Source organism: Trichomycterus rosablanca, chromosome 6 (genome assembly GCF_030014385.1).
Source record: "Trichomycterus rosablanca isolate fTriRos1 chromosome 6, fTriRos1.hap1, whole genome shotgun sequence".
In the NCBI taxonomy this organism is placed as follows: domain Eukaryota; kingdom Metazoa; phylum Chordata; class Actinopteri; order Siluriformes; family Trichomycteridae; genus Trichomycterus; species Trichomycterus rosablanca.
Window position 1 is genome coordinate 48,906,652 of NC_085993.1, and position 25,535 is coordinate 48,932,186.

The window sequence follows — 25,535 nt, forward strand, 5'->3', positions numbered from 1 at the left end:
TGATTGACACAATACAAGCAAGAAGGTTAAGAGCTTTGTTACCACTGGCACCACTGTATACAAAAGTGTAGTTTCTAACTTTTGTGTGAAACGTTAAAGTAGTTTTACTTAGCACTAAACACTCAAACTGTGTATTGTGGAACACTTAAAAAGCCTAATCATAACAATAGTTCAACAGCACAAAATGTCTAATTATTTAGATGTAACCATTAAAACATTTAACTACCTTAATAACCTACTTCTAATCTTGAAAATACTGTAGGTCATGTGTGTATATATATTTTAAAAGCCCATCCTTTTTAATCCCCTGTACAGGTATATTTCCACATGCCCTACTTCTGAACTGCAAACCAACCAGTTTTTTTTAAATACCCAATGATTGTATATTGCAGCTTTCAATATAATTCAAATGTAATATTTACTTATGAAAATACCATTTACATACAGCCGTATTTAAACTAACTTAAGTGCATGTACAGTTTCATTATCAACACTTTGTAAACTATTTTAAAGTTTAATAAAGTTTTCAGAACAACTGTCATCTGATTTATTTTTTATGTACACTGATCAGTCATAACATTAAAACCACCTTCTTGTTTCTGCACTCACTGTCCATGTTATCAGCTCCACTTACCATATATAAGTACTTTGTAGTTCTACAATTACTGACTGTAGTCCATCTGTTTCTCTGCATGCTTTGTTAGCCCCCTTTCACCCTGTTCTTCAATGGTCAGGACCCCCACAGAGCAGGTATTATTTGGGTGGTGGATCATTCTCAGCACTGCAGTGGCACTGACATGGTGGTGGTGTGTTAGTGTGTGTTGTGCTGGTATGAGTGGATCAGACACAGCAGCGCTGCTGGAGTTTTTAAATATCGTGTCCACTCACTGTCCACTCTATTAGACACTCCTACCTAGTTGGTCCACCTTGTAGATGTAAAGTCAGAGACGGTCGCTCATCTATTGCTGCTGTTTGAGTCGGTCATCTTCTAGACCTTCATCAGCGGTCACAGGACACTGCCCACAGGGTGCTGTTGGCTGGATGTTTTTGGTTTGTTGGACTATTCTCAGTCCAGCAGTGACAGTGAGGTGTTTAAAAACTCCAGCAGCACCAGCACCATGTCAGTGTCACTGCAGTGCTGATATGGACTACTGTCAGTAATTGTAGAACTACAAAGTGCTTCTATATGGTAAGTGGAGCTGATAAAATGGACAGTGAGTGTAGAAGAGTGTACAAGGTTTTGTAGTTACACACAGTGCAGTAAGTAATATAATAATCACTTTGTTCAAATTTAATCCTGAATGCAATAGTGTTGTATAATCCATTATGTATCCAGACCATGTACTGATACTGTTCCAACTTGCTTCAACTTGTCATGTTCATACCAGTACTAAACAAGGCTAAACTGGCTGTACTGGGGCCAGGAAGACATTCAAATGTGCAGGAAGGCAGTACTCAAATACCCAAACTGAGGGGGGAAATGATTGGTTTTAGCAGCTTTATTGGGTTACAATTAAATGAACATTGAAAATAATGAAATAAAATGTTGCTCATGAAACACATGACCAATTTAATCCACACACACGTACATTCAGACAGACGTTAGAACAGTAAACAAGGGGAGGCTTGCTCTCCAAAGCTAAAAACATAATCTTTTTAATTATAAGTCCATGTGTGTTGTACTGACTGGCCCAAATACGTGAAATCTGAGTGACAGACACGATTTAACACACGAATACTGTTATTTAAATGTATTCACAGCATCAAGTGCTTACTGCCAGTGGTATGACTGAGACGGACCCTAAAACACTGCTGTCCTGTAACTGCATATGGTTCAGCTTGGATACCACATGCACATTGTGTTAACACGTTCTGTTCACAGGAGCAGATATCTGATAGTTTAACCAAGCTGTTGGACTTCAGCAGAACAGCCCTATAAGAACCTTCCCCATTGAACCCAGTCAAACGGACCAGCTTGTGTAAGCTTCAATCTGGTTCTTGGGCACAGCTCCGGTCTCAGTCAGACTTTAAAGCATAAAGCACATCGTCCTGGCTGACGTTTAAACGAACACGGAGCAGCAGATCCAGGCGGCTGGGTTCGAGCAGGAGCAGACGGTAAGCTCCTAACCTCTGACACACAGCCAAGCTCTCAGATACACTGACCGGCTGAAGACCTTCCACACGACACAGAGCCTGGTGCTGTACAAACACCTGAAAGAAAGTTTGTTTGTTTATTAGGATTTTAACTTCATGTTTTACATTTTGGTTCCATTCATGACAGGAACGGTAGTTACTCATTACACAAGATTCATCAGTTCACGAGGTTATATCAAACAGTCATGGACAATTTAGTATCTCCAATTCACCACACTTGCATGTCTTTGGACTGTGGGAGGAAACCGGAGCACCCGGAGTAAACCCACACAGACACGGGGAGAACATGCAAACTCCGCACAGAAAGGACCCGGACCGCCCCACCTGGGGATCGAACCCGGGACCTTCTTGCTGTGAGGCGACAGTGCTACCCAACGAACCCCTGTGCCGCCCTATTCAGTCTTAATATACAGCTCAATAGATCAACTACACATTTTCTGACCCAATAAAGTTTACCCTTGTATAGCGTAATATTGATATTATATTTATAGTTATGCCACTGAAAACTTATTCACCTCATTTTGCTTAAAATATTAACAGAAACATTGAACTACCTAAACTTTTACATTAGGCTGTATTAAACAGGTATAAATCTGGCCTTAGATTTCACAATTCTCTTCATGTACCTGCTGAAAAGTGGCCTCTTCAAGACCAAGCCTGCGAAACTCTGCAATCACAGCCCTCAGGAAGAGCTGCTCCTGCAAAGAACACGCCCTGAAATACAGAACATCCAGAAACTAACATTTTACACCCACAAAAACATGGGTGTTTTCTATGTGAATTATTCCATCTTATCATTACACAGTGATAGAACACACCTAATGGCAGTGATATACGAAGAAGAGAACATCTCATCCAAAGCTTCCATCACGTGACTCATTCCAGTCAACCCAGTGGCACCCTGCTGACTGGAGTATTCACAGATCTCTGTGGCACGTCTGCAAATGTCTAGGCACCGGCGGGCATCACCCGACAGAGCTGCTACCTGGAAGTAAAACAGATTCAGACTCCAAAGCAGATCCAAATACCCTGCATTAATGAAACATATAATTTAGTCCAGGGTTTTTCTTCTTTCATGATTTTTACGTGACCCAGGCAACACAAACAACGCATCTTACTCACTCCGCACAATCTGGTCCCACTTTTTGATTTACAAGATGTAACAGTAACGGAGTTTATCTAATTATTATTATTATTATTTTGATCTGTGACCCATATGTTTTCAGCTTGCGACTCATAAGTTTGAAAAACCCTGATCTAGTCACTGTATTAGCAATGGTAGTTACACACTAATACATTAAGGAATATAAATATACATTACTTATGGAAACACTAAATCACACATTTAAGATTCAAGGAATAAAATCACACTAAAAATCAAAGTAAAAAACTTTGAAACCACAGGCTGAGCCAACGTGACTTTACATATGATCATCACGTGCCTATATGCACTCCTGACCACATCTGGGCATGCTCCTGATGACATGGCGGATAGTGTTCTGGCGGGGGGTGGGGGGAATCTCCTCCAAGACCTGGATTAGATCATCGGTGTTTAAAACTACTTGGTGGTGGTTGTTTACTTCTTAATGTCATGTCAGCTGCTATGGCTATTATCATAGCTGGCTAATAGATTCAGTCTTTATTGTCAGAGTGGTGTTTCGATTTGCTTTATTTACTTGTGCATATGATGGTTAGAGTGATTGTGCAACAATAAAGATGTAAGGGGAGGGGGTTCTGGGTACTGAGGTGAAGATTTCCTTGATGGGTTGAAAAATCCTGCTCTAGATGTTTATGGTTTATTTTCAGGGCTTCCATGGACCTGTGATATGAATATCTGTGCCATTACCTTTCTTGAGACCAGCTGAAGAGCGTCTTCCTCAAACGCTTTAACTTTATTCAGCCTGGATGTGATGATCTGCTGCAGCTGCTTAAAAGTGTAAGGTTGGAAGGACATGCGAGTCAGACCCTGCAAAGTGAAACAAAGATATTTATTATTTAATTATGTCCAGAATGGTTTTGATAAAAAAAAAAACAACTACTATTTATTTATTTATTAAGATTTTAACATCGTTTTACACACTTTGGTTACATTCATGACAGAAATGATAATTAATGGTTACAAGATTCATCAGTTAAAGATTTAAAAAAAAAAATTTTAATTATGGATTTTCTCCCCTTTTAGCGCATCCAAATTTCGCACAATTGCATCGTGCTTCCTCTCCACCAATGCCGATCCCTGCTCTGACCGAGGAGATCGAAGCTAACCCACGTCCCCCTCAGACACGTGGGCAGCAGCCGTATGCATCTCATCACCCACACATTGACGAGTGTTGTGCCACCTAGCGTTGTGTGCGGAGAGACACACCCTAAGAGCACTCCTTCCTCATCTCTGTGTAGGCGCCTCTAATCAGCCAGCAGAGGTCGTAACCGCACCATTCTGACAGAGAGAGACCCTATCTGGCTTAGTCCCGCCCACCTGAAGAACCGGCCAATCGTTGTTCATGTGGCCGCTCAGCCTTCAGCCGGCAAGGCAGAGCCGAGATTCGATACGATGCATTCGAGATCCCAGCTCTGGTTCCAGCGTGTGTTTTTACCGCTGCGCCACCTGAGCGGCAGTTAAAGATTTTTTTAAATGTCAAACACAGTCCTGGACAATTAAGCATCTCCAATTCACCTCACTTGCACGTCTTTGAAATGTGGGAGGAAACATGGACACTGGGAGAACATGGAAACTCCACACAGAAAGAGCCTAGACTGCTCCACCTGGGAATCAAACCCAGGACCTTCTTGCTGTAAGGCGACAGTGCTACCCACCGTGCCACCCGCAACCACTATCAAAATATCAAAAACATCAAAATTAGGGCTGTCACGCGGCTAAAAATTTTAATCGAGATTAATCGCGATTAAAGAACAAATTAATCGCAAACCAATAATTAAGAAAAATTTGAACAGTTATGCACATTTTTATTGCAAGAACATGTTTACCAATAAAAACATTCATAAAATATGATACAATTATTCAGTCTAAATTCATTTTAGAAAGCACATTATCTGACAAAAGTGAGGATCTTTTCCTGTTCATAACCCTGACACTTTACGCCCCTGTGCATCTCGTATAACATCATGTAGACCCACATCGTTAACTGTGTTAAAGCGTTTATACCAGTGGTGTCCAAACTTTTTTCGAGGAGGGCCAGATTTAATAATGTGAAAGTGCCTGAGGGCCAGCAGTCCCTGATGACATTATTTTAAACAATAAAATATGCATGGCTACCTTTGGAGTATTTCCTGGCATACAGAACCATAAGACAAAAGAGAAAAAAGAAATTCATATTAAACAATACTTGACTCTGAGCTTAAGCTTTCTGGTTAACTCAGAAATCATGTTTTTATTTATTTATTTTTTTTACCCCTTTTTCTCCCCTTTTTAGCGCATCCAATTGTTCAATTAGCATCGTGCTTCCTCTCTGTCTATGCCGAACCCTGCCCTGACGGAGGTGATTGAAGCTAACCCGTATCCCCTCCGAAACACGAGCAGCAGCCAGATGCATCTTTGCCACCCACACTTTGACGAGTTTGGCGCCACCTAGCGTTGCATGCGGAGAGACACACCCTAAGGGCACCCTCTCCCATCTCTGTGTAAGCGCCTCCAATCAGCCGGCAGAGAACGCAATCGCATTCTGACAGAGAGAGACCCACATCCGGTTCTTTGTCCCACCCCCCACATGAGCAACCGGCCAATCGTTGCTCATATAGCCACTCGGCTTCGAACCGGTAAAGCAAGGCTGGATTCGATACCACGCTTCTCAGAATCCAGCCCTGGTTGCAGCGCGTTTCTTTTTACCGCTGCGCCACCCGAGCGGCTAGAAATCATGCTTTTTAAAATATTTTGATCTAATATTAGGCATCAATAAAGCATCAAAACACAGATATGATTATTTCATAGATCTATTAAGAAAACCTTTTAATACTGTAATGTGCAGAAAGAATACTGGGAGATACTGTTCTACATTACCATTTAAACATCTATAAATACCTGAAACAGTCAAGTTAGCAAACATTATCTATAAGTTATTGACTGTAGCTATATAAAAAAAGTGTTAATTAAAACAGTCCATGTAAACGCTTAGTCCATTTAAATATCAGATACAAATGTGTTTTTAAAAAACTACGAACATCACAAATATAAATCATTTTTATAACCATGTGATAGAATAACCTGAATAAACTGTAGAGATGAAACATCACACAGAGCTTCACTTCTTACCGGTGGGGGAGGAGGAGGAGATATGCGGTTTTGACGGACAGCTCTAGCAGCCAATGGAGATACTCGTTACAAAGATTGCGTGATTTCATTCATCTTTTCATCAACACACGTAAAAATAGTGAAACCCGCTACAAGTAGTTTTTCATCGGACAGCGACTATAATTGATGACTTTTTCTGTTTGAACAATTTAGGACAGAAGATGCGAGCCGTATAAAACCCGATCGCGGACCTGCCTGCTTTATACAGTCCATTGTGATCCGCAGTGTTTGTAAAGTTCCGTGTACAGTTCATGAGCTTTACATCCTAATTCATCTGAAATACAGTTAATTACCACGGAGACACACATGCATGCGGCACAAACAGCCAAATAAAAATAGTTAGATTAAAAATTTTAATCTCGATTAATTTTTTTAATCGCGATAAAAAATTTAACACGTTAATTAACGCGATTAACGACAGCCCTAATCAAAATACAAAAACCTTCATATTGTGGAAGATCTTACAAGCCGACTGGCCACACGGTTGATCATTATCCTCTCAGGCAAATCCATGGTGTTTGCGATGGTCAGCACAACCAGGCGAGCGTGGCGTCTCGTTGGCCAGTCGAACAGATTATACATGACGTTCTGTTTCCTGGTCCACAGAAGATCCAGCTGGAAAATAAGAGATGGTGACATTATTTATTGTACATCATCTACAATACTTTAGACACAAGTTGCTCCTGATTCCCCCAGTTAACCCTTTAATTGACTCACCAAGAAAACAATGTTTAAAGAATCATTTCTTTGCATTTCTTAGTTTCTTGGTACTAAACTAACGACAGACAATTAATATTTGTTTACTAGTGCACACAGTATTTTTAATGAGCCTCTACCAAACACTTAAGATGATTCTGAAACCTTATAGATGACTTTTCAGCAGAATCTTATATTATTTACCAAGTACCAGATGTACATGTTTGTGTTTGTTTATTAGGATTTTGGTTACTTTCATGACTGGAACGGTAGTTACTCATTACACAAGATTCATCAGTTCACAAGGTTATATCAAACAACAGTCATGGACAATTTTGTATCTCCAGTTCACCTCACTTGCACGTCTTTGGACTGTGGGAGGAAACCGGAGCCTCCGGAGGAAACCCACACAGACACGGGGAGAACATGCTAACTCCACACAGAAAGGACCTGGGCCACAGGACCTTCTTGCTGTGAGGTGACAGTGCTACCCACTTAGCCACCCCAGTACCAAACGTACAAGGAATTTCTCTTGGTGCAGGTGTCAACATATATACTGCACATCTAATTAAAAAATAGTAAAAGGAACACTGTATATAAACATAGAACAAACAATACAACAGCAACATAAACAGTACAGTGTTTAGAAATATATGTTAGAAAGGCTGTTTTTAAAACCATCTACCAATATTTTTCATTTGAGCACGTCAACCAAGGAGTAGATACGGCCCAAACAAGATTATTTAAATATAGCTTATTTTTACCCAAGTATTTAGACTCAAAGTAAGCTCGACCAAATGGTTGAGAAGACAATTAAAGGGTTAAAGTTGATTAGCAGCACATTTAGCCGGATTAATTACAGGACAGATGGCCTTCATGACATAATGCAAGACCCTGACTGGTGTACATTAACCATTTCTGAGACTCACCTCATCCACCAGCAGAACTGTGGTCTCTTTCTTTGGAGCAGGAGTACTGAAGCGTTTCTCCAGTAGAGAAGCAGCATGGTCAGTGGTGGCTTTCTGACCAGTCAGTTTCTACCAAACATGTCACCTTAACAGCATTAGTACACAAACCAAGAAAAGCAAAGAACTACAGAGAATATTAAGAGCACGGAGCCGTTTCGGACACCTGAAGGATTTGGACATAAGCCTGATGCGGGTCAGTCATCTTCATGCCGTTGATCTCTACGAAGTGGAACGGTGGGATCTCGTCTTGCTCGGACGCCTGTTGCAAGGATCTGATCACCTCGTGTACCGTGGCAGTTTTCCCTGTACCAGGAACGCCCGAGATATACATACACCTGCAGAAATATACCACAAAAAAAAAAAAAACACACATCAGGCAAAAAAAAAAAATCATCCAAATCATCCAAGCATGTGTTAGATAGACCATGACGTCCTTACCCTCCAGTACCATCCATGATCTTGCTCTCTACAAAGTTGTAGATGTCTTGGAACTCCTGCTCTCGACATGGCAGAGACTCGGGGACCGACGATACGTGCAACCTTGAGGGGAAAAAAATAATTCATAATTAATACACAAGAATATGTGGTTCACAGATGCTTCTGCTACAGTATAACAACAGAACTGAATAAAGTGTAAATGATTGCATTTAACTTCTTCAATTCCATAAAGCTGCCAGTATGTCCAATATTTCCATATACCATCATATCTGGAGAGTTATACATCAATCAGGCACAACATTCCTTCCTGATATTGTGTTGGTCCCCCTTTTGCTGCCCCATACACAACAAACTGTGCTGCTCTGTGTATTCTGACACCTTTCTATCAGAACCAGCATTAACTTCTTCAGCAATTTGAGCTACAGTAGCTCGTCAGTAGCTTCGCTCCCTACGTGCATCAATGAGCCTTGGCCGCCCATGACCCTGTCGCCGGTTTACCACTGTTCCTACCTTGGACCACTTTTGATAGCCCCACTGCTGCCAAGTAGCCACTGTTGGACCCCTGAGCAAGAACCTTAATCCTCAATTGGTCAAACTGTATTGTCATAATTGTAAGTCGCTTTAAATAAAAGCGTCTGCTAAATGCCACTGATGCAACTGTTTAAGGGCAGTTGTAGCCTGGTTTATAATTGGAAAGTCACTGGTTCAAGCCCCAGCATTGCCAGGTTGCCACTGTTGGGCCCTTGAGCAAGGCCCTTAATCCTTAATTGCTTAGATAATATACCATAACAGCACTGGATGAAAGTCACTTTGGATGAAAGTGTCTCCTAAATGCTGATAATGTAAATGTATTTAGGTGTAATGGACATTTATGAGCGTTTTATGCATTATTAACACACTTCTAACATCCCGTCTAGGGCTGCCACGATTGGTCGACCTAGTCAATGACGTCGACGCATTTTTAGCGTCAATATTTTAAGTTGATGCATCGTTTTTAAAACTATTCTTATAAATGATTCTTTTTAATTTCTACATTGACTCCATTCATATAAGCGTTCATATGATTCCCTCAGCACTACTTGCTGTGTGCATGACCTATGTCGTATTCGGTCCAGTCACTGGTTGGCGGTGTTAAGCTCAGTCTTAAAAAATGCCGTCTGCAGCAGTCAGAGTCGATTGTAGAGCTTTCAAAGAAAACCTAAAAATTTCCAAGACCAAAATCATCAAAGGTTTGGTGATACTTAAAACTGGCAAAAAACAAAAAGGTGGTTTTGTTCACAGTGCAACGCTTTAATGGTACCACAGCAGCACCAGTGCCATGTTGCACGTCTATATCGTTTCAACATCTTAATCGTGGAGATCTTGGAATACTGTATTTCTAGCGAGTTCAGTTAGGGCGCATATTTACTTCTATATTGTTTCATTAAGCTTCTTAATCGTGGAGATCTTGGAACACTGTATTTCTTAGCGAGTTCAGTTACACCGCCGCGCACTTTGCTGCGTCAGGCTCGTGATTTTTGTGGTTGCTGCGGCACTCAAAGCACAAAAAGCTTCTCATGTGAAACACTCACCGCTTTGTTTACATGGCTTAGAATGTGAAGTAAGTGTTGAGTGAATGTGGAGGTTAGAATCTGGGCTCATTCTGTCGTTACTGTACGTTGGACTTAATGAGACGTGTCCACCTCTCACTATTTTATTGCTGCTATAAGTTTAAGCACTTTGCTTTGTGTACGGAACGCCATAAACACGTGCTGCACTGCGTTTAATATGGAGCACGTCAGAATTTGATATTATGGACAAACCCTGTTTACATTTAGTTTCGTGTTATATTATTATGCCGTACAGTTTGTTGTTAAAATAAAAGAAGCTTAAATGAGATTCTGAATTACATTTTTTTAAAGGAAAATGTATCGTTTAGATTAATCAATTAATCGATAAAATAGTCTATAGATTAATGGATAGAAAAATAGTCGTTAGTGGCAGCCCTAATCCTGTCCTGATGCATTTCTTTTGGAAAGCTTTTAAACAACCAGAAATTCAATATTGAAAAAGCTAAATGTAAACAAACAAGCTGCTCCTATACTTAAAAATAAATCAAAGTAGTAAACATTATTGTTATATAGCACACGTATCTAATATAATAAGGAACACAGTAGATTCACTAAACAACAGAGTTGATTCATGTTTATACTTTTGCTGTTTTCTCACCTTGCTCTGGCCTCTTCCAAAACGTTCCCCGGTTTTCTGGCTGGCAAACTTCTGCTAGGGATGCTGGGAGTGGCATGTCGAGGTGTTCGGGGAGTGGTAGGAGCAGCCTTTATGAAAGAGAGGGTGAAGGACAAACAAGGAGTTTACAATCAAAGTTTCTAATTAAACATACTGACGAGGCATAACATTATGACCACTGAGAGGTGAAGTGAATAACACTGATTATCTCTTCATCACGGCACCTGTTAGTGGGGGGGATATATTAGGCAGCAAGTGAACATTTTATCCTCAGAGTTGATGTTAGAAGCAGGAAAAATGGGCGAGCGTGAGGATTTGATCGAGTTTGACGAGGGCCAGATTGTGATGGCTGGACGACTGGGTCAGAGCATCTCCAAAACTGCAGCTCTTGTGGGGTGTTCCCGGTCTGCAGTGGTCAGTATCTATCAAAAGTGGTCCAAGGAAGGAACAGTGGTAAACCGGCGACAGGGTCATGGGCAGCCAAGGCTCATTGATGCCCATGTGGTCCGATCCAACAGACGAGCTACTGTGGCTCAAACTGCTGAAGAAGTTAATGCTGGTTCTGATAGAAAGGTGTCAGAATACACAGAGCATCGCAAAAGGGGGACCAACACAATATTAGGAAGGTGGTCATAATGTTATGCCTAATCGGTGTATTCTACTAGTCATAAATAACTAACAAAATAAAACAAATAAATCTGATAATAACTTCGTCACCACCAAACTACCTTTTTGCTCGGAGTTTTGCAGGGGGTTCGAGCAGAAGCGCGAGTCTTCTCTTTCGATGGCGTTCTCGCGCCTGTCGCACGCCTGCCTCTGTTCACCACAAGCTCATCTTCGCTGTCCATTTTTCCCTCTTCTTCATCACTGCTGCTCTCCAGGTCCTTGGTGGGCATGAAACAGCCGTCGTCGTCAGCATCTTCTCCATCTGACTGCAGCTCATCACAGCCAGTCAGCAGCTTTCTACAATACAATTAAACACGACACCGAACACTTGCTCAACTCTGAGGGAACATCTCAGGCGACATATAAATAATAAACTGAGCAGGTTTTTGGAAGCTTACAGCTGCTTTCTGATACGGGACGACACAAGCTGGGCTGATTTCCTCTTGGAGCGTGGAGTAGCAGCAGTGTGGACAGGTGAGTCTTCATGCTCCTCCTCAGCCCTAACAGTAACAAAACCAGTCAGTGAAGTATTAGAAAGTCTAATGCATGCCGATAGTGCTTTTTTTAATAAATCGGACCTGCACAATGACACTTATCAGCAGGCTAAAGTGGGTTTATCATGACCCCTTACAAGAGCAGATCACATTATTTTACATAAAAGCACGACCTTTACTTGTTTTACATACAAAGCAGACATAAATACAGGGTACTCATGATGCTAGCAGGGTTACAGTACAATTTTGATAAATGTTTTCACAGCTACTGATAACTGAAATGTCAGACCTGAATTATTCAAAAGAAATATCATATTTAATAATTTTTTACTCAATATACACCGATCAGCCACAACATTAAAACCACCTCCTTGTTTCTACACTCACTGTCCATGTTATCAGCTCCACTTACCATATAGAAGCACTTTGTAGTTCTACAATTACTGACTGTAGTCCATCTGTTTCTCTGCATGCTTTGTTAGCCCCCTTTCACCCTGTTCTTCAATGGTCAGGACCCCCACAGGACCACCACAGAGCAGGTATTATTTAGGTGGTGGATCATTCTCAGTGTGTTGTGCTGGTATGAGTGGATCAGACACAGCAGCGCTGCTGGAGTTTTTAAACACCTCACTGTCACTGCTGGACTGAGAATAGTCCACCAACCAAAAATATCCAGCCAACAGCGCCCCGTGGGCAGCGTCCTGTGGCCACTGATGGTCTAGAAGATGACCGACTCAAACAGCAGCAATAGATGAGCGATCGTCTCTGACTTTACATCTACAAGTTGGACCGACTAGGTAGGAGTGTCTAATAGAGTGGACAGTGAGTGGACACGGTGTTTAAAAACTCCAGCAGCGCTGCTGTGTCTGATCCACTCATACCAGCACAACACACACTAACACACCACCACCATGTCAGTGTCACTGCAGTGCTGAGAATGATCCACCACCTAAATAATACCTGCTCTGTGGTGGTCCTGTGGGGGTCCTGACCATTGAAGAACAGGGTGAAAGCAGGTTAAAAAAGTATGTAGAGAAACAAATGGACTACAGTCAGTAATTGTAGAACTAGATGATAAAATGGACAGCGAGTGTAGAAACAAGGAGTAAGTATATGATGTATACATAAAATAACCCTTTGTGTTTTGCTGATCTTGACATAATTGCTTTAATTTTGGTCCATTTATCCAATAATTGTATGACCAATAATGCACATAACGACAGTCTGGCTCCAGTGGCCAGATCTTAAACATATGAAACACCTTAAAGATAAATGAACATCAATTCTGGGTCAAAACTTTTCCCAGGACATAAATGCCTGATCTTTACAATTTATTAATTAATTTACTTATTTTTGACTTGGTCACAAATTTCCAGAGTGTGGTACGACATGTCCAACAAGCTCATGACCAGATGGCATCATAGTGTATGTGTAGATACTTACAATACATCGAGGGCCGGCTCTCGGGCCCTAGCAGACTCTCTCCTTCCGGACGGAGTTCTTGAACTGCTAAAAGATAAATGCACCAGGGTTTCTTACATTTTTTTCTTGACTCTGATATCTCCTTTAATGCTGAAGTGAATAACGGTATTAATCGGTTGAAAGAAGGTGAGAAAGCTGAAAAATAATAAAGTAAAAAAATCCCAGAAGCAGAAGTGTTTGTGATCTACAACAGCACACCTTTAACTCCATCACCAGCAGTGAACTTCCCCATCATGTTAACATACCGTTAGGGGATAAACTTACTCGTTCCCCCTGAGGCTAGCTCTCCTAGGAGTGGCCTCTCTCTTACGGGGAGTTCTGCTTTTGCGCACGAGTGCTGGATCTACCTCAAATACATCGTCATCATCCGAGGGTACCACGCCGAGAGCGTCCCTAAGAGGGCAGGGGTAAACCGATCATTTCATAATGTGTCATTTGAAGTATGTTTTAGTGTATGTAGCAATTTATCTGCCTATGACCTGCTGTAACATTGCAGAAAAATGAAGGTAAATGTGACAGTACACAGTACTGGATGTATAAAGATGACACACACACACAAAATATGGAGAAAATCATAAGGACGCACTTCTTAATCTTTGAAATGGTGTTTTATTCTGTTATATTGTCAGAGCTGTATAAAGTCAAGCACCCCGCCATGAAGTCTGCCTTACGGGTCTGTATATTGTTTATTTATTAGGATTTTAACGTCATGTTTTACACTTCGGTTACATTCATGACAGGAACGGTAGTTACTCATTACACAAGGTTCATCAGTTCACAAGGTTATATATCGAACACTCATGGACAATTAGTGTCTCCAATTGACCTCACTTGCACGTCTTTGGACTGTGGGAGGAAACCCACGTAGACACGGGGAGAACATGCAAACTCCACACAGAAAGGACCCGGAACCGCCCCACCTGGGGATCGAACCCAGGACCTTCTTGCAGTGAGGCGACAGTGTTACACACTTAGCCACCGTGCCGCCCAACGGGTCTGTATAAATGTAATAGGATGTCATGATGCTAGATATCCCACCATCAACCGAGTGGCATTATTGATACCCAACATAGCCACAAAGTGGCAGAGCAATTAAAGTTAGAGCAGGGTTGCCCATGTGCCGAGAGACACAGTGCATAAAAGATGCTGACGCGTTTGAATCAGTGGATGTGTCCCAAATCGCATACTTAAACAGTACGTACTAGCTTTGAGGCAGAATGCTCGCGACACCATTATGTAACTTTAAAATCAGACAAAATTTATTCCGTCATCCTCCACAAAGCTCATAACGTTATTCAGGGTTGTACTAAATCAGAACATTTTTAATGTTATCGTTACTCTTACTCCGCTTGCTTTCTTCTTCGCTACGAACGCTCTTGCAGCTCCAGCGAAATTATGGGATAGATTTTCGGACCGTAAGTGTGCATCGCTTGCATACTCAAAAATAGCTGCACAGGCAGTAGGTCATCCGGGTACTTTTCAAGTACTGTTTAATGAATACTAGTTATTCAGACACGCTAACCGCTCTCGCATACTGCTTTCGCATACATACTCTGGCAACAACATCGGCAAAACCTGAGCTGGAAGCTTCATGGCGCGGGTTTCCATGTAAGCAGCTGTTTGCAAGCTTTACATCACCAAGCACAATGCCAAGCCCTGGATAAAGTTGTGTAAAGCACGATGTCACTGGACTCCGGAGCATGTTCTGTGGACAAATCTGATGAATGAATCTGGGTTTGGTGAGTTCCAGGTGAACATTTCCTGTCCAACTTTATGTGGGTCAGTGAAGATCTTCCACACTAAACTCAACCAACCGTACCTTTATGGACCACTTGGGCACAGTCATGCTGGTACAAAAAAGGGCCTTCCCCAAACTGTGTCCACAGAGCCCTGACTTCAACCTCATCAAACACCTTTGGAATGAACGAGAACCTCATGAATGTTCTTATGGCTGAATGGGCAAACATTCCCACAGACTCACTCCGACATCTTGTAGAAAACCATCCCAGAAGCTGTTATAGCTTTATAATTTTATATCAATGACTATGAATTTACATTTTGATGTCATTACAGCTCCTGTAGGTGTAACATGTAGGTGTCCCAATACTTTTGTCAACTGTGTGTTAACACCTCACCTGGCAGAATCCTGATTATCCCGTGCAGACCGAGTTGGTTTATCAGGGCTCTGCAAAGGCCGAATGGTCAGTTTCTCCTCCTCGGTGAAACATTTAGTCCGAACCGTGAGTGGGGTGAGGCGGATGGAGATGGAGATGCGCCGAGGTGGAGACGTGCCCAGTTCGGTGGCCAGATCGTCCTGCGTCTCCCGATCGTCACCCAGTATCTCTCCAAGAACATCATCTCTGGTTAGTGTCTTTGGCGGACCTGAGAAAATAGAAAATAAATGCGTAATGCTTTAAATTTATTGAACCATTTACAGACAAAACAAACGACATGTTGATACTACAGTGGAACGTCAAAGTCAATCAGTTCTGGGAGTGGCGTAGTTTCGAATGTGTTCGGTTTTAAGGTATTTTTCCTCACAAGGATGTATGGATAACACAAATATAATATATAATACAATTGAAAACCAGTTAAAAATCAATAAAAAAATACAATAAAAAAAAATACATCAGCCTTGTTTATTATTTCCTTAAGCTTCTTAATCCTGGAGATGATTGATCTTGGAATACCGTATTCCTTGGTGTGTTCAGTATCGCTAACCCCACTCATGTTTCCATTATCTCCTCCTTCACTTTTACTGTAGCGCGAGATATTGCCGTTTTGCTCAGCACTATCACTTTTCACCGTCTTAGGAGTCATAATTAAGATTAAGGGCAGTGCTATGCTAAAGAAGAATTGCACTGGGACATTCACTGGGCGAGAGGTAACGCGCGACAAACGATCACCGCTTTGTTTTGCTGCACAGCGCGACCTACACGAGCCAAACAAGTTCTTGCATGTGTGTTGAGTTTAAGGGTACAAATTTCTCAACAAAGGGCATCGAGTTTCAAAGATTTCGAGTTTAGGGGATGTCGGGTTACAAAGGTATGACTGTACTGATATTCAACACGCAAAAATGCAACAAGATCGGTGAATACGTGTAGGTACGTGTAGCTGTTGTCTCTCTCTGGTGTATTTGGAGCATTCGATCAGGATTAACAGTTGTGTGCATTTAGTAGTTTTCAATCATGTTTTCTAGATGCATGTTTGTTTGTTTGTATAACGCCACATTATTATATTTTGTATAATATGTGTTTTCAGTTTTATATCAACCAAATTGTGTTTTATAGATACTTATTGGAGAAAGATGCTAGTATACAACTCTCCTCAGCCAGTGCAGTGGTGGTACAGGCAGAGAAACTGCAAAAGGAAACTGTAGATGACTAAATTGTAAGAAAAAGGGGTTTAAATGCAAAGGAAGACAGGGGACAGAACTTAAACGTAACTGCAGCGATCCATCAACAAAACTTATTACGCCCCACGTCTAACCGCACTTACTGCAGAGCTCCAGCTTCTTGCGGATAGTTGGGTTGGACGAGACCCTGCCTCGCCTCTTCACGTTCAGGCTTTTAGCAGCAGACAGTTTGGAGGCGGAGTGGGCCGACTCCGCCTCAGTGTAGGTCATCTTGCCCGTGCTCATGCTGCCACGAGCGTTCACGCCGGATACGGCCCGCTTCATCACGGATGGGTCCGGCGTCGGAAGGGCACGGAGCCGAGGTGCATTCTGGGATGGCGGTGGGGATTCAGGGCTCCGAGGTGGCCGAATTAACTCGGGATCCATGGCCCGAAAAGCCTTAGTGTCCCATGTGAGCTTAACAAACAGGGTGTGTTTGTTCTCATCGTCTGGGAAAGGAAGATCGGCAGGAATGTGCTTCACCTGGTGGGGAAGAAGAATCAAACACTTCAGATATTACAATACAAACAGATTATTATTATTATTATTATTATTATCTAACCAGAAAGTTCAATATTTCTTTACATATAGTAGTGTGAAGTGACTATGATTTCTTGAATCGTTTAATGATATTACGCACTGTAGAGAGAAAATTAAGCAAATCATTTCCAATTTTTGTTTAGGAAACAATTATTTTTTCACACATTTGTTGACAAACTGGAGATCCTCTGCCTCTATACGCTTCTCAAAGATTCAGCCTTTCATGGATACCGCTTTTGTTCCAAATCATGATTGATTCTTTGTTTCCATCTTTAAAAAGTCAAATAAAGGGTCGATATGTTTCATTATAGGAATTAATCTAAACCTTAATTTATAAATATTTAGTTCGAGTAACCGTAAAGGTGTGGAGTTTAAAAAAAAAAAAAGAATTTTTAAAATCTTTTATGCCTTTTTATGTCCTATTGCTTCTAAGAATTTAGCAGGTTTTTTTTGGGGGGGGGGGGCAGAGGTGAAGATTAGATTAAACTTTAGTGTCATTGTGCAGAGTACAAGTACAGAGCCAATGGAAAGCAGTAGCATCTAACCAGAAGTGCAAGATAGAGATTATTTACATATAATAAAGTGCAGCAGTGACCAGATAAGTGCAATAAAGAGACATATATTAATTTTACAGTTAATTACAAATTAATTTTACAATTACAATATTACAGTTTAGATTAGCATATAATTACTGAGTTATAAAGGGTAACTACAGTGGCTAAATGAATGAGAATAGGGTATATAAGTATAGCAGATATATACAATATATACATTATTGTTGTGCTGGTTGAAATAGTGCAATAGTGACGTGTGCAAATTTGCAAATACTTATGGTATGTACACAGATGAGATGGTACACCAGAGTGCAGTGATACTTTTTTTTTTTTAATGCAGTTTCTCCTTGTTTTCCTCCCGACTTAATTTTGTCTTCCGCCACTGAGGGATACCAGATTTTATCCGAGGAGAGCACGTCGCTGTACACGCCTCTTCAGACACGTGCACAGCCCTCCTCTTCTTGCCCCTGCATTCTGCACAGGCGTCTCTTCCGCCAATCAGGGTTCTTACACAGCGTATGAAGACCCACCCACCCTCACATAGTCCGGTCCCCACCCTGCAGATAGTATCTGCTGCAGGTACTGCCAGTTATGCCTGCTAGATCGCTCCTCGAACTTTTTAAAGTGATACTTTTAAAGTGGTGTGGTAGAGTTTAGCAGGGTTACAGCCTCTGGAAAAAGCTCTTCCTGAGTCTGCTGGTACGAGAGAGGAGGCTCCTGTAACGCCTGCCAGACGGAATCAGGGATGAGAAACGCCCGTCATAATGTTCCTCGCTCTGCCCTTGCACTGTTCGTAATAAATGTCCTGTATGGTGGGTAACTGGGTGCCGGTTATGAGTGAGTTTGGCGTGTTTCTAAATTATGATAATCGCCTGTTCAAAATCACATCATTTTTTAGTTTTTTTATACATCATTACTAGCCGTACCAATTTTTTGGGGGGTTGCAGGTCTGAAATACAGGGTCTGTGACTGGGTCTATATTAACAAATGAAATGAAGCTGACCATTTGATAAAATGAACTTGATGGTCCTTAAATGTTACATCACTTACTGCAAAGGACCAGCTTCTTGTAGATATAAATCACCAATTTCAAGTCATACAACATTTATTTATTTATTTTTCACCAGTTAAAACCCAGTTAGACTCAGTGTCTTTTGGCTGAAAGGTGTTCCACCTGCCATGTCTTTTATACACACACATACCTGTACTGCTGCCAGGATAGTCTCGGCAGAAATCTCATTATCACAGGAGCAATCCTGGTAGTAGAAGATCTCCTGTGGATGAGGGTCTCTGCCCAGCAGCTTCTTCTTGTTGTGAGGTATTTCACACATACGCACAAACCACTGCACCACCGCTTTCTTCTGCTTGCCCGTATCTACAGACAGTCGGGTGTTAGGTATGTCAAATATGCAGAACGCAAACCGACATCATTAAAGCGACCGGGAGACCAAGAACGAAGACGCAGTGATGAAACGAGGACAAGGAGGAGCTTCTTACCGTCTGAGAAAAGCTTGAGGAGCTGTGCGACGTAGGGGTTGTCGTCATCATCGCCTTCGATTAAAATGCACTGACCTACAGACACGACGACGACGCCCGGTCTTCCTTCCACAGCGATTCTCAATGTACTGTGCAATTAATAAAAGTACTTAATTATTATTATTATAGTATTATATTATATTATATTAGCTCACATTTATAATAAAAATACATTGTCATTAAGCACATACTCACAATACTGCACTTAGTGTACAAATCAAACATTAGACTTACTCGTGATACAGCCTCTTCAGCTTTCTGTCCTCCCTTACTGGTCTTCCAGGCCATGTGTAGGTTCTTCGCACTGTTAGTCTGGTGTAGTAGCGGCTCATTTTGCTGAACTGATGGCCAAAAAAATAACAGCATTGTAGCATTAAGTGATGTATTAAATATGCTAGAAATAAAAGCGTGAGGATCTGAGCGAGTTTGACGAGGACCAAGACGTGACGGCTGTACGACCGGGTCAGAGCATCTCCAAAACTGCAGCTCTTGTGGGGTGTTCCCGGTCTGCAGTGGTCAGTATCTATCAAAAGTGGTCCAAGGAAGGAACAGTGGTAAACCGGCGACAGGGTCACGGGCAGCCAAGGCTCATTGAGGCACTTGGGGAGAGAAGGCTGGCCCGTGTGGTCCGATCCAACAGACGAGCTACTGTAGCTCAAATTGCTGAAGAAGTTAAAGCTGGTTCTGATAGAAGGTGTCAGAATACACAGAGCATCACAGTTGCAGGGCTGTTTTGGCAGCAAAAGGGGGACCAACACAATATTAGCTAAGTGGTCATAATAATATGCCTGTTCGGTGTATTTGGTACTGTTATTTGTAGGCAGATGTAACCCAACGGTTAAGGTACTGGACTAGTAATCAAAACGTAGCTGGTTCAAACCCCACCACTGCCAATTGAGCAAGGTCCCCAACCCTCAATTGCTTAGACTTTTTACTATCCCAGTACTGTAAGTCACTTTGGATAAAGGCGTCTGCTAAATGCTGAAAATTTTAATGTAAAATAGTATTTAGGATGTGTGTCAACATCTGACATAACCAATAATGCATCAAATCCAGTCAGAATATAGCTTTTAAACTAGTATTAGGTTTGATAACAATACTGGGCACACGAATGAATCCACATACAAGTTGTGTCACAATGATCGTCACAAATCCTTACTTTAGCTGTGGTAAGTGCTTTATCCAGTTAGGGTCTGAGTAGGTCATGGGCCTAAGCAAAACACAAAGTTGAGTACAGGGCAGGAACAGATTCTGGACAGGGTAGTGATAAACCAATCACACTTATGATCTATAAGGAATAGACAATTTATCTACTTCATGTTCTTGGCAAACGGGGAAGGTTTAACGTGACATGTGGATAACATGGACATGGGCCAGGTTCAAACCCAGGTCCACCAATGTCAAATTTAAATGTAAATAAAGTAATAGATTTTTAAAGCCATCATTATCTATAGCTGATGATTATGTAGCTGCATGTTAGTAGTGTATTCTGGGGTGTGAACCAAGTACATAAATACTACAAAAATCTCAAACCAGGCTTGTTAATGTACTTTTCTAGTCTTAAAAAGTTTAAAAAAACTGCAACAAGTGCCCATAAACTTCACTTGTGTCTGTGTTCAACCCAAACAGGTTTATTATTTTCTTTTCAGTACAGAAAGGTGTCGGACGTTGTACATATACGTACATACACTAACACATTTATGCTTACTCATACACACACGCATATATACACATGCTCTTTTTTATTTATATATAATAAATATATAGATATGTGTTGAAATTCAGGGAACAAGACTGTTGGTTGTGTGTGCATACATACTGTATATATATACAGTGTATCACAAAAGTGAGTACACCCCTCACATTTCTGCAAATATTTTATTATATCTTTTCATGGGACGACACTATAGACATGAAACTTGGATATAATTTAGAGTAGTCAGTGTACAGCTTGTATAGCAGTGTAGATTTACTGTCTTCTGAAAATAACTCAACACACAGCCATTAATGTCTAAATGGCTGGCAACATAAGTGAGTACACCCCACAGTGAACATGTCCAAATTGTGCCCAAAGTGTCAATATTTTGTGTGACCACCATTATTATCCAGCACTGCCTTAACCCTCCTGGGCATGGAATTCACCAGAGCTGCACAGGTTGCTACTGGAATCCTCTTCCACTCCTCCATGATGACATCACGGAGCTGGTGGATGTTAGACACCTTGAACTCCTCCACCTTCCACTTGAGGATGTGCCACAGGTGCTCAATTGGGTTTAGTCCATCACCTTTACCTTCAGCTTCCTCAGCAAGGCAGTTGTCATCTTGGAGGTTGTGTTTGGGGTCGTTATCCTGTTGGAAAACTGCCATGAGGCCCAGTTTTCGAAGGGAGGGGATCATGCTCTGTTTCAGAATGTCACAGTACATGTTGGAATTCATGTTTCCCTCAATGAACCGCAGCTCCCCAGGGCCAGCAACACTCATGCAGCCCAAGACCATGATGCTACCACCACCATGCTTGACTGTAGGCAAGATACAGTTGTCTTGGTACTTCTCACCAGGGCACCGCCACACATGCTGGACACCATCTGAGCCAAACAAGTTTATCTTGGTCTCGTCAGACCACAGGGCATTCCAGTAATCCATGTTCTTGGACTGCTTGTCTTCAGCAAACTGTTTGCTGGCTTTCTTGTGCGTCAGCTTCCTTCTGGGATGACGACCATGCAGACCAAGTTGATGCAGTGTGCGGCGTATGGTCTGAGCACTGACAGGCTGACCTCCCACGTCTTCAACCTCTGCAGCAATGCTGGCAGCACTCATGTGTCTATTTTTTAAAGCCAACCTCTGGATATGACGCCAAACACGTGGACTCAACTTCTTTGGTCGACCCTGGCGAAGCCTGTTCCGAGTGGAACCTGTCCTGGAAAACTGCTGTATGACCTTGGCCACCATGCTGTAGCTCAGTTTCAGGGTGTTAGCAATCTTCTTAAAGCCCAGGCCATCTTTGTGGAGAGCAACAATTCTATTTCTCACATCCTCAGAGAGTTCTTAGCCATGAGGTGCCATGTTGAATATCCAGTGGCCAGTATGAGAGAATTGTACCCAAAACACCAAATTTAACAGCCCTGCTCCCCATTTACACCTGGGATTTTGACACATGACACCAGGGAGGGACAACGACACATTTGGGCACAATTTGGACATGTTCACTGTGGGGTGTACTCACTTATGTTGCAGCTATTTAGACATTAATGGCTGTGTGTTGAGTTATTTTCAGAAGACAGTAAATCTACACTGCTATACAAGCTGTACACTGACTACTCTAAGTTATATCCAAGTTTCATGTCTATAGTGTTGTCCCATGAAAAGATATAATGAAATATTTGCAGAAATGTGAGGGGTGTATTCACTTTTGTGATACACTGTATATATATATACACACACACACACCTATATATACATATACTCTCTCACACACACACATACAGTGTATCACAAAAGTGAGTACACCCCTCACATTTCTGCAGATATTTAAGTATATCTTTTCATGGGACAACACTGACAAAATGACAATTTGACACAATGAAAAGTAGTCTGTGTGCAGCTTATATAACAGTGTAAATTTATTCTTCCCTCAAAATAACTCAATATACAGCCATTAATGTCTAAACCACCAGCAACAAAAGTGAGTACACCCCTTAGTGAAAGTTCCTGAAGTGTCAATATTTTGTGTGGCCACCATTATTTCCCAGAACTGCCTTAACTCTCCTGGGCATGGAGTTTACCAGAGCTTCACAGGTTGCCACTGGAATGCTTTTCCACTCCTCCATGACGACATCACGGAGCTGGCGGATATTCGAGACTTTGCGCTCCTCCACCTTCCGCTTGAGGATGCCCCAAAGATGTTCTATTGGGTTTAGGTCTGGAGACATGCTTGGCCAGTCCATCACCTTTACCCTCAGCCTCTTCAATAAAGCAGTGGTCGTCTTAGAGGTGTGTTTGGGGTCATTATCATGCTGGAACACTGCCCTGCGACCCAGTTTCCGGAGGGAGGGGATCATGCTCTGCTTCAGTATTTCACAGTACATATTGGAGTTCATGTGTCCCTCAATGAAATGTAACTCCCCAACACCTGCTGCACTCATGCAGCCCCAGACCATGGCATTCCCACCACCATGCTTGACTGTAGGCATGACACACTTATCTTTGTACTCCTCACCTGATTGCCACCACACATGCTTGAGACCATCTGAACCAAACAAATTAATCTTGGTCTCATCAGACCATAGGACATGGTTCCAGTAATCCATGTCCTTTGTTGACATGTCTTCAGCAAACCGTTTGCAGGCTTTCTTGTGTAGAGACTTCAGAAGAGGCTTCCTTCTGGGGTGACAGCCATGCAGACCAATTTGATGTAGTGTGCGGCGTATGGTCTGAGCACTGACAGGCTGACCCCCCACCTTTTCAATCTCTGCAGCAATGCTGACAGCACTCCTGCGCCTATCTTTCAAAGACAGCAGTTGGATGTGACGCTGAGCACGTGCACTCAGCTTCTTTGGACGACCAACGCGAGGTCTGTTCTGAGTGGACCCTGCTCTTTTAAAACGCTGGATGATCTTGGCCACTGTGCTGCAGCTCAGTTTCAGGGTGTTGGCAATCTTCTTGTAGCCTTGGCCGTCTTCATGTAGCGCAAAAATTCGTCTTTTAAGATCCTCAGAGAGTTCTTTGCCATGAGGTGCCATGTTGGAACTTTCAGTGACCAGTATGAGAGAGTGTGAGAGCTGTACTACTAAATTGAACACACCTGCTCCCTATGCACACCTGAGACCTAGTAACACTAACAAATCACATGACATTTTGGAGGGAAAATGACAAGCAGTGCTCAATTTGGACATTTAGGGGTGTAGTCTCTTAGGGGTGTACTCACTTTTGTTGCCGGTGGTTTAGACATTAATGGCTGTATATTGAGTTATTTTGAGGGAAGAATAAATTTACACTGTTATATAAGCTGCACACAGACTACTTTTCATTGTGTCAAAGTGTCATTTTGTCAGTGTTGTCCCATGAAAAGATATACTTAAATATCTGCAGAAATGTGAGGGGTGTACTCACTTTTGTGATACACTGTACATATATATACACACACACATACATACATACACACTCATACATACACACTCAAACTTGCATGCACCTACACACACACAACCAACAGTCTTGTTGCCTGAACTTCAACACATACAACTACTTAATGACTGTATTACTTGCATCTTTGCACAATATTGAATTATTTTGCACCTTTATATTTTTATATCTTTGCTGCTATATAAACCTACACTGCTTAGTGTATATCAGAATTTTTTTTTTTTTTACCTCACCTATTATTTACTCAGTATCATGTACTGGCCAACACCACTACTGTCTCCTTTAATTACTTTTTTAGATTAGGCTAGTAGTCTTCTGTATTTATTGTACTGTTGTTTATCTGCACTATGTACTGTATTGCACCCTGGTCCAGGTCCTGGAGGAACGTTGTTTAGTTCCAATATGTTCTTGTATAGAGCTGAAATGACAATAAAGCCTCTCCTGAACTCCTGAAAGTCATGCCTGATGTTCTGGCCTATAACCTAAACATGAGCTATAAAACGATTCGGTAGATTTTAATGTAAATGTTTGTTTGTTAGATTATAACCACATTCATATCTGTGTGCATATATCTGCAATATATAAGCTGTAATGATGTTATTTAATGCAGATCTGGTTCACTTATTGACTTATTGAAATGACTTGGATGTAATTCGGCCTTTAAATCCATCAGCTCACACCGACCAGCATGCAAATCAGTTCTTACCTTTAACTCTTCCTCAGAACTCTATTAAAACTCCTCGATCAGTTTGTTTGCATGTAAAATAAGCATATACAAACAATCCGACTGGCTTATTACACAATATAAAAGCTAAAAACAACAAAAGTAATACAACTCTTAACTAACAAACACCCCCTGCAGCTGAAACACACCGGGCTGCTTTTTCGCGGGTAAATGACGTAGCTGCTGACGTCATAGACATTGCGGTCGCTTTGAAC

The 25,535-nt window shown here is 41.7% G+C and overlaps 1 protein-coding gene across 1 annotated transcript; it reads right to left on the reverse strand.

The window, feature by feature from the left end:
* Positions 1-1,484: 1,484 nt before the first annotated feature.
* On the reverse strand, positions 1,485-25,344 carry orc1 (origin recognition complex, subunit 1). The gene is made up of 19 exons (XM_062997089.1): positions 25,303-25,344; positions 19,689-19,795; positions 19,416-19,543; positions 19,121-19,293; positions 16,929-17,307; positions 15,566-15,812; positions 13,695-13,823; positions 13,392-13,454; positions 11,853-11,954; positions 11,517-11,751; positions 10,771-10,877; positions 8,563-8,664; positions 8,288-8,459; positions 8,086-8,193; positions 6,926-7,075; positions 4,001-4,120; positions 2,973-3,139; positions 2,781-2,868; positions 1,485-2,211 (listed from the first exon to the last, which is right to left on the reverse strand). The coding sequence occupies exons 2-19, from the start codon at positions 19,784-19,786 to the stop codon at positions 2,017-2,019; spliced, it is 2,763 nt and encodes a 920-aa protein (XP_062853159.1). The 5' UTR covers positions 19,787-19,795; positions 25,303-25,344; the 3' UTR covers positions 1,485-2,016.
* Positions 25,345-25,535: the final 191 nt, after the last annotated feature.

What these genes read in the sequence shown, in the direction of transcription:
- orc1 (XM_062997089.1), bottom strand. Translation starts at nt 19,786, where the DNA reads ATGAGCCGCTACTACACCAGACTAACAGTGCGAAGAACCTACACATGG. An exon ending in CAAGAAGCTGGAGCTCTGCA is followed by an intron (nt 15,813 to 16,928) that starts GTAAGTGCGGTT and finishes CTATTTTCTCAG; the next exon opens with GTCCGCCAAAGACACTAACC. An exon ending in TCCCGTATCAGAAAGCAGCT is followed by an intron (nt 11,752 to 11,852) that starts GTAAGCTTCCAA and finishes ATTGTATTGTAG; the next exon opens with AAAGCTGCTGACTGGCTGTG.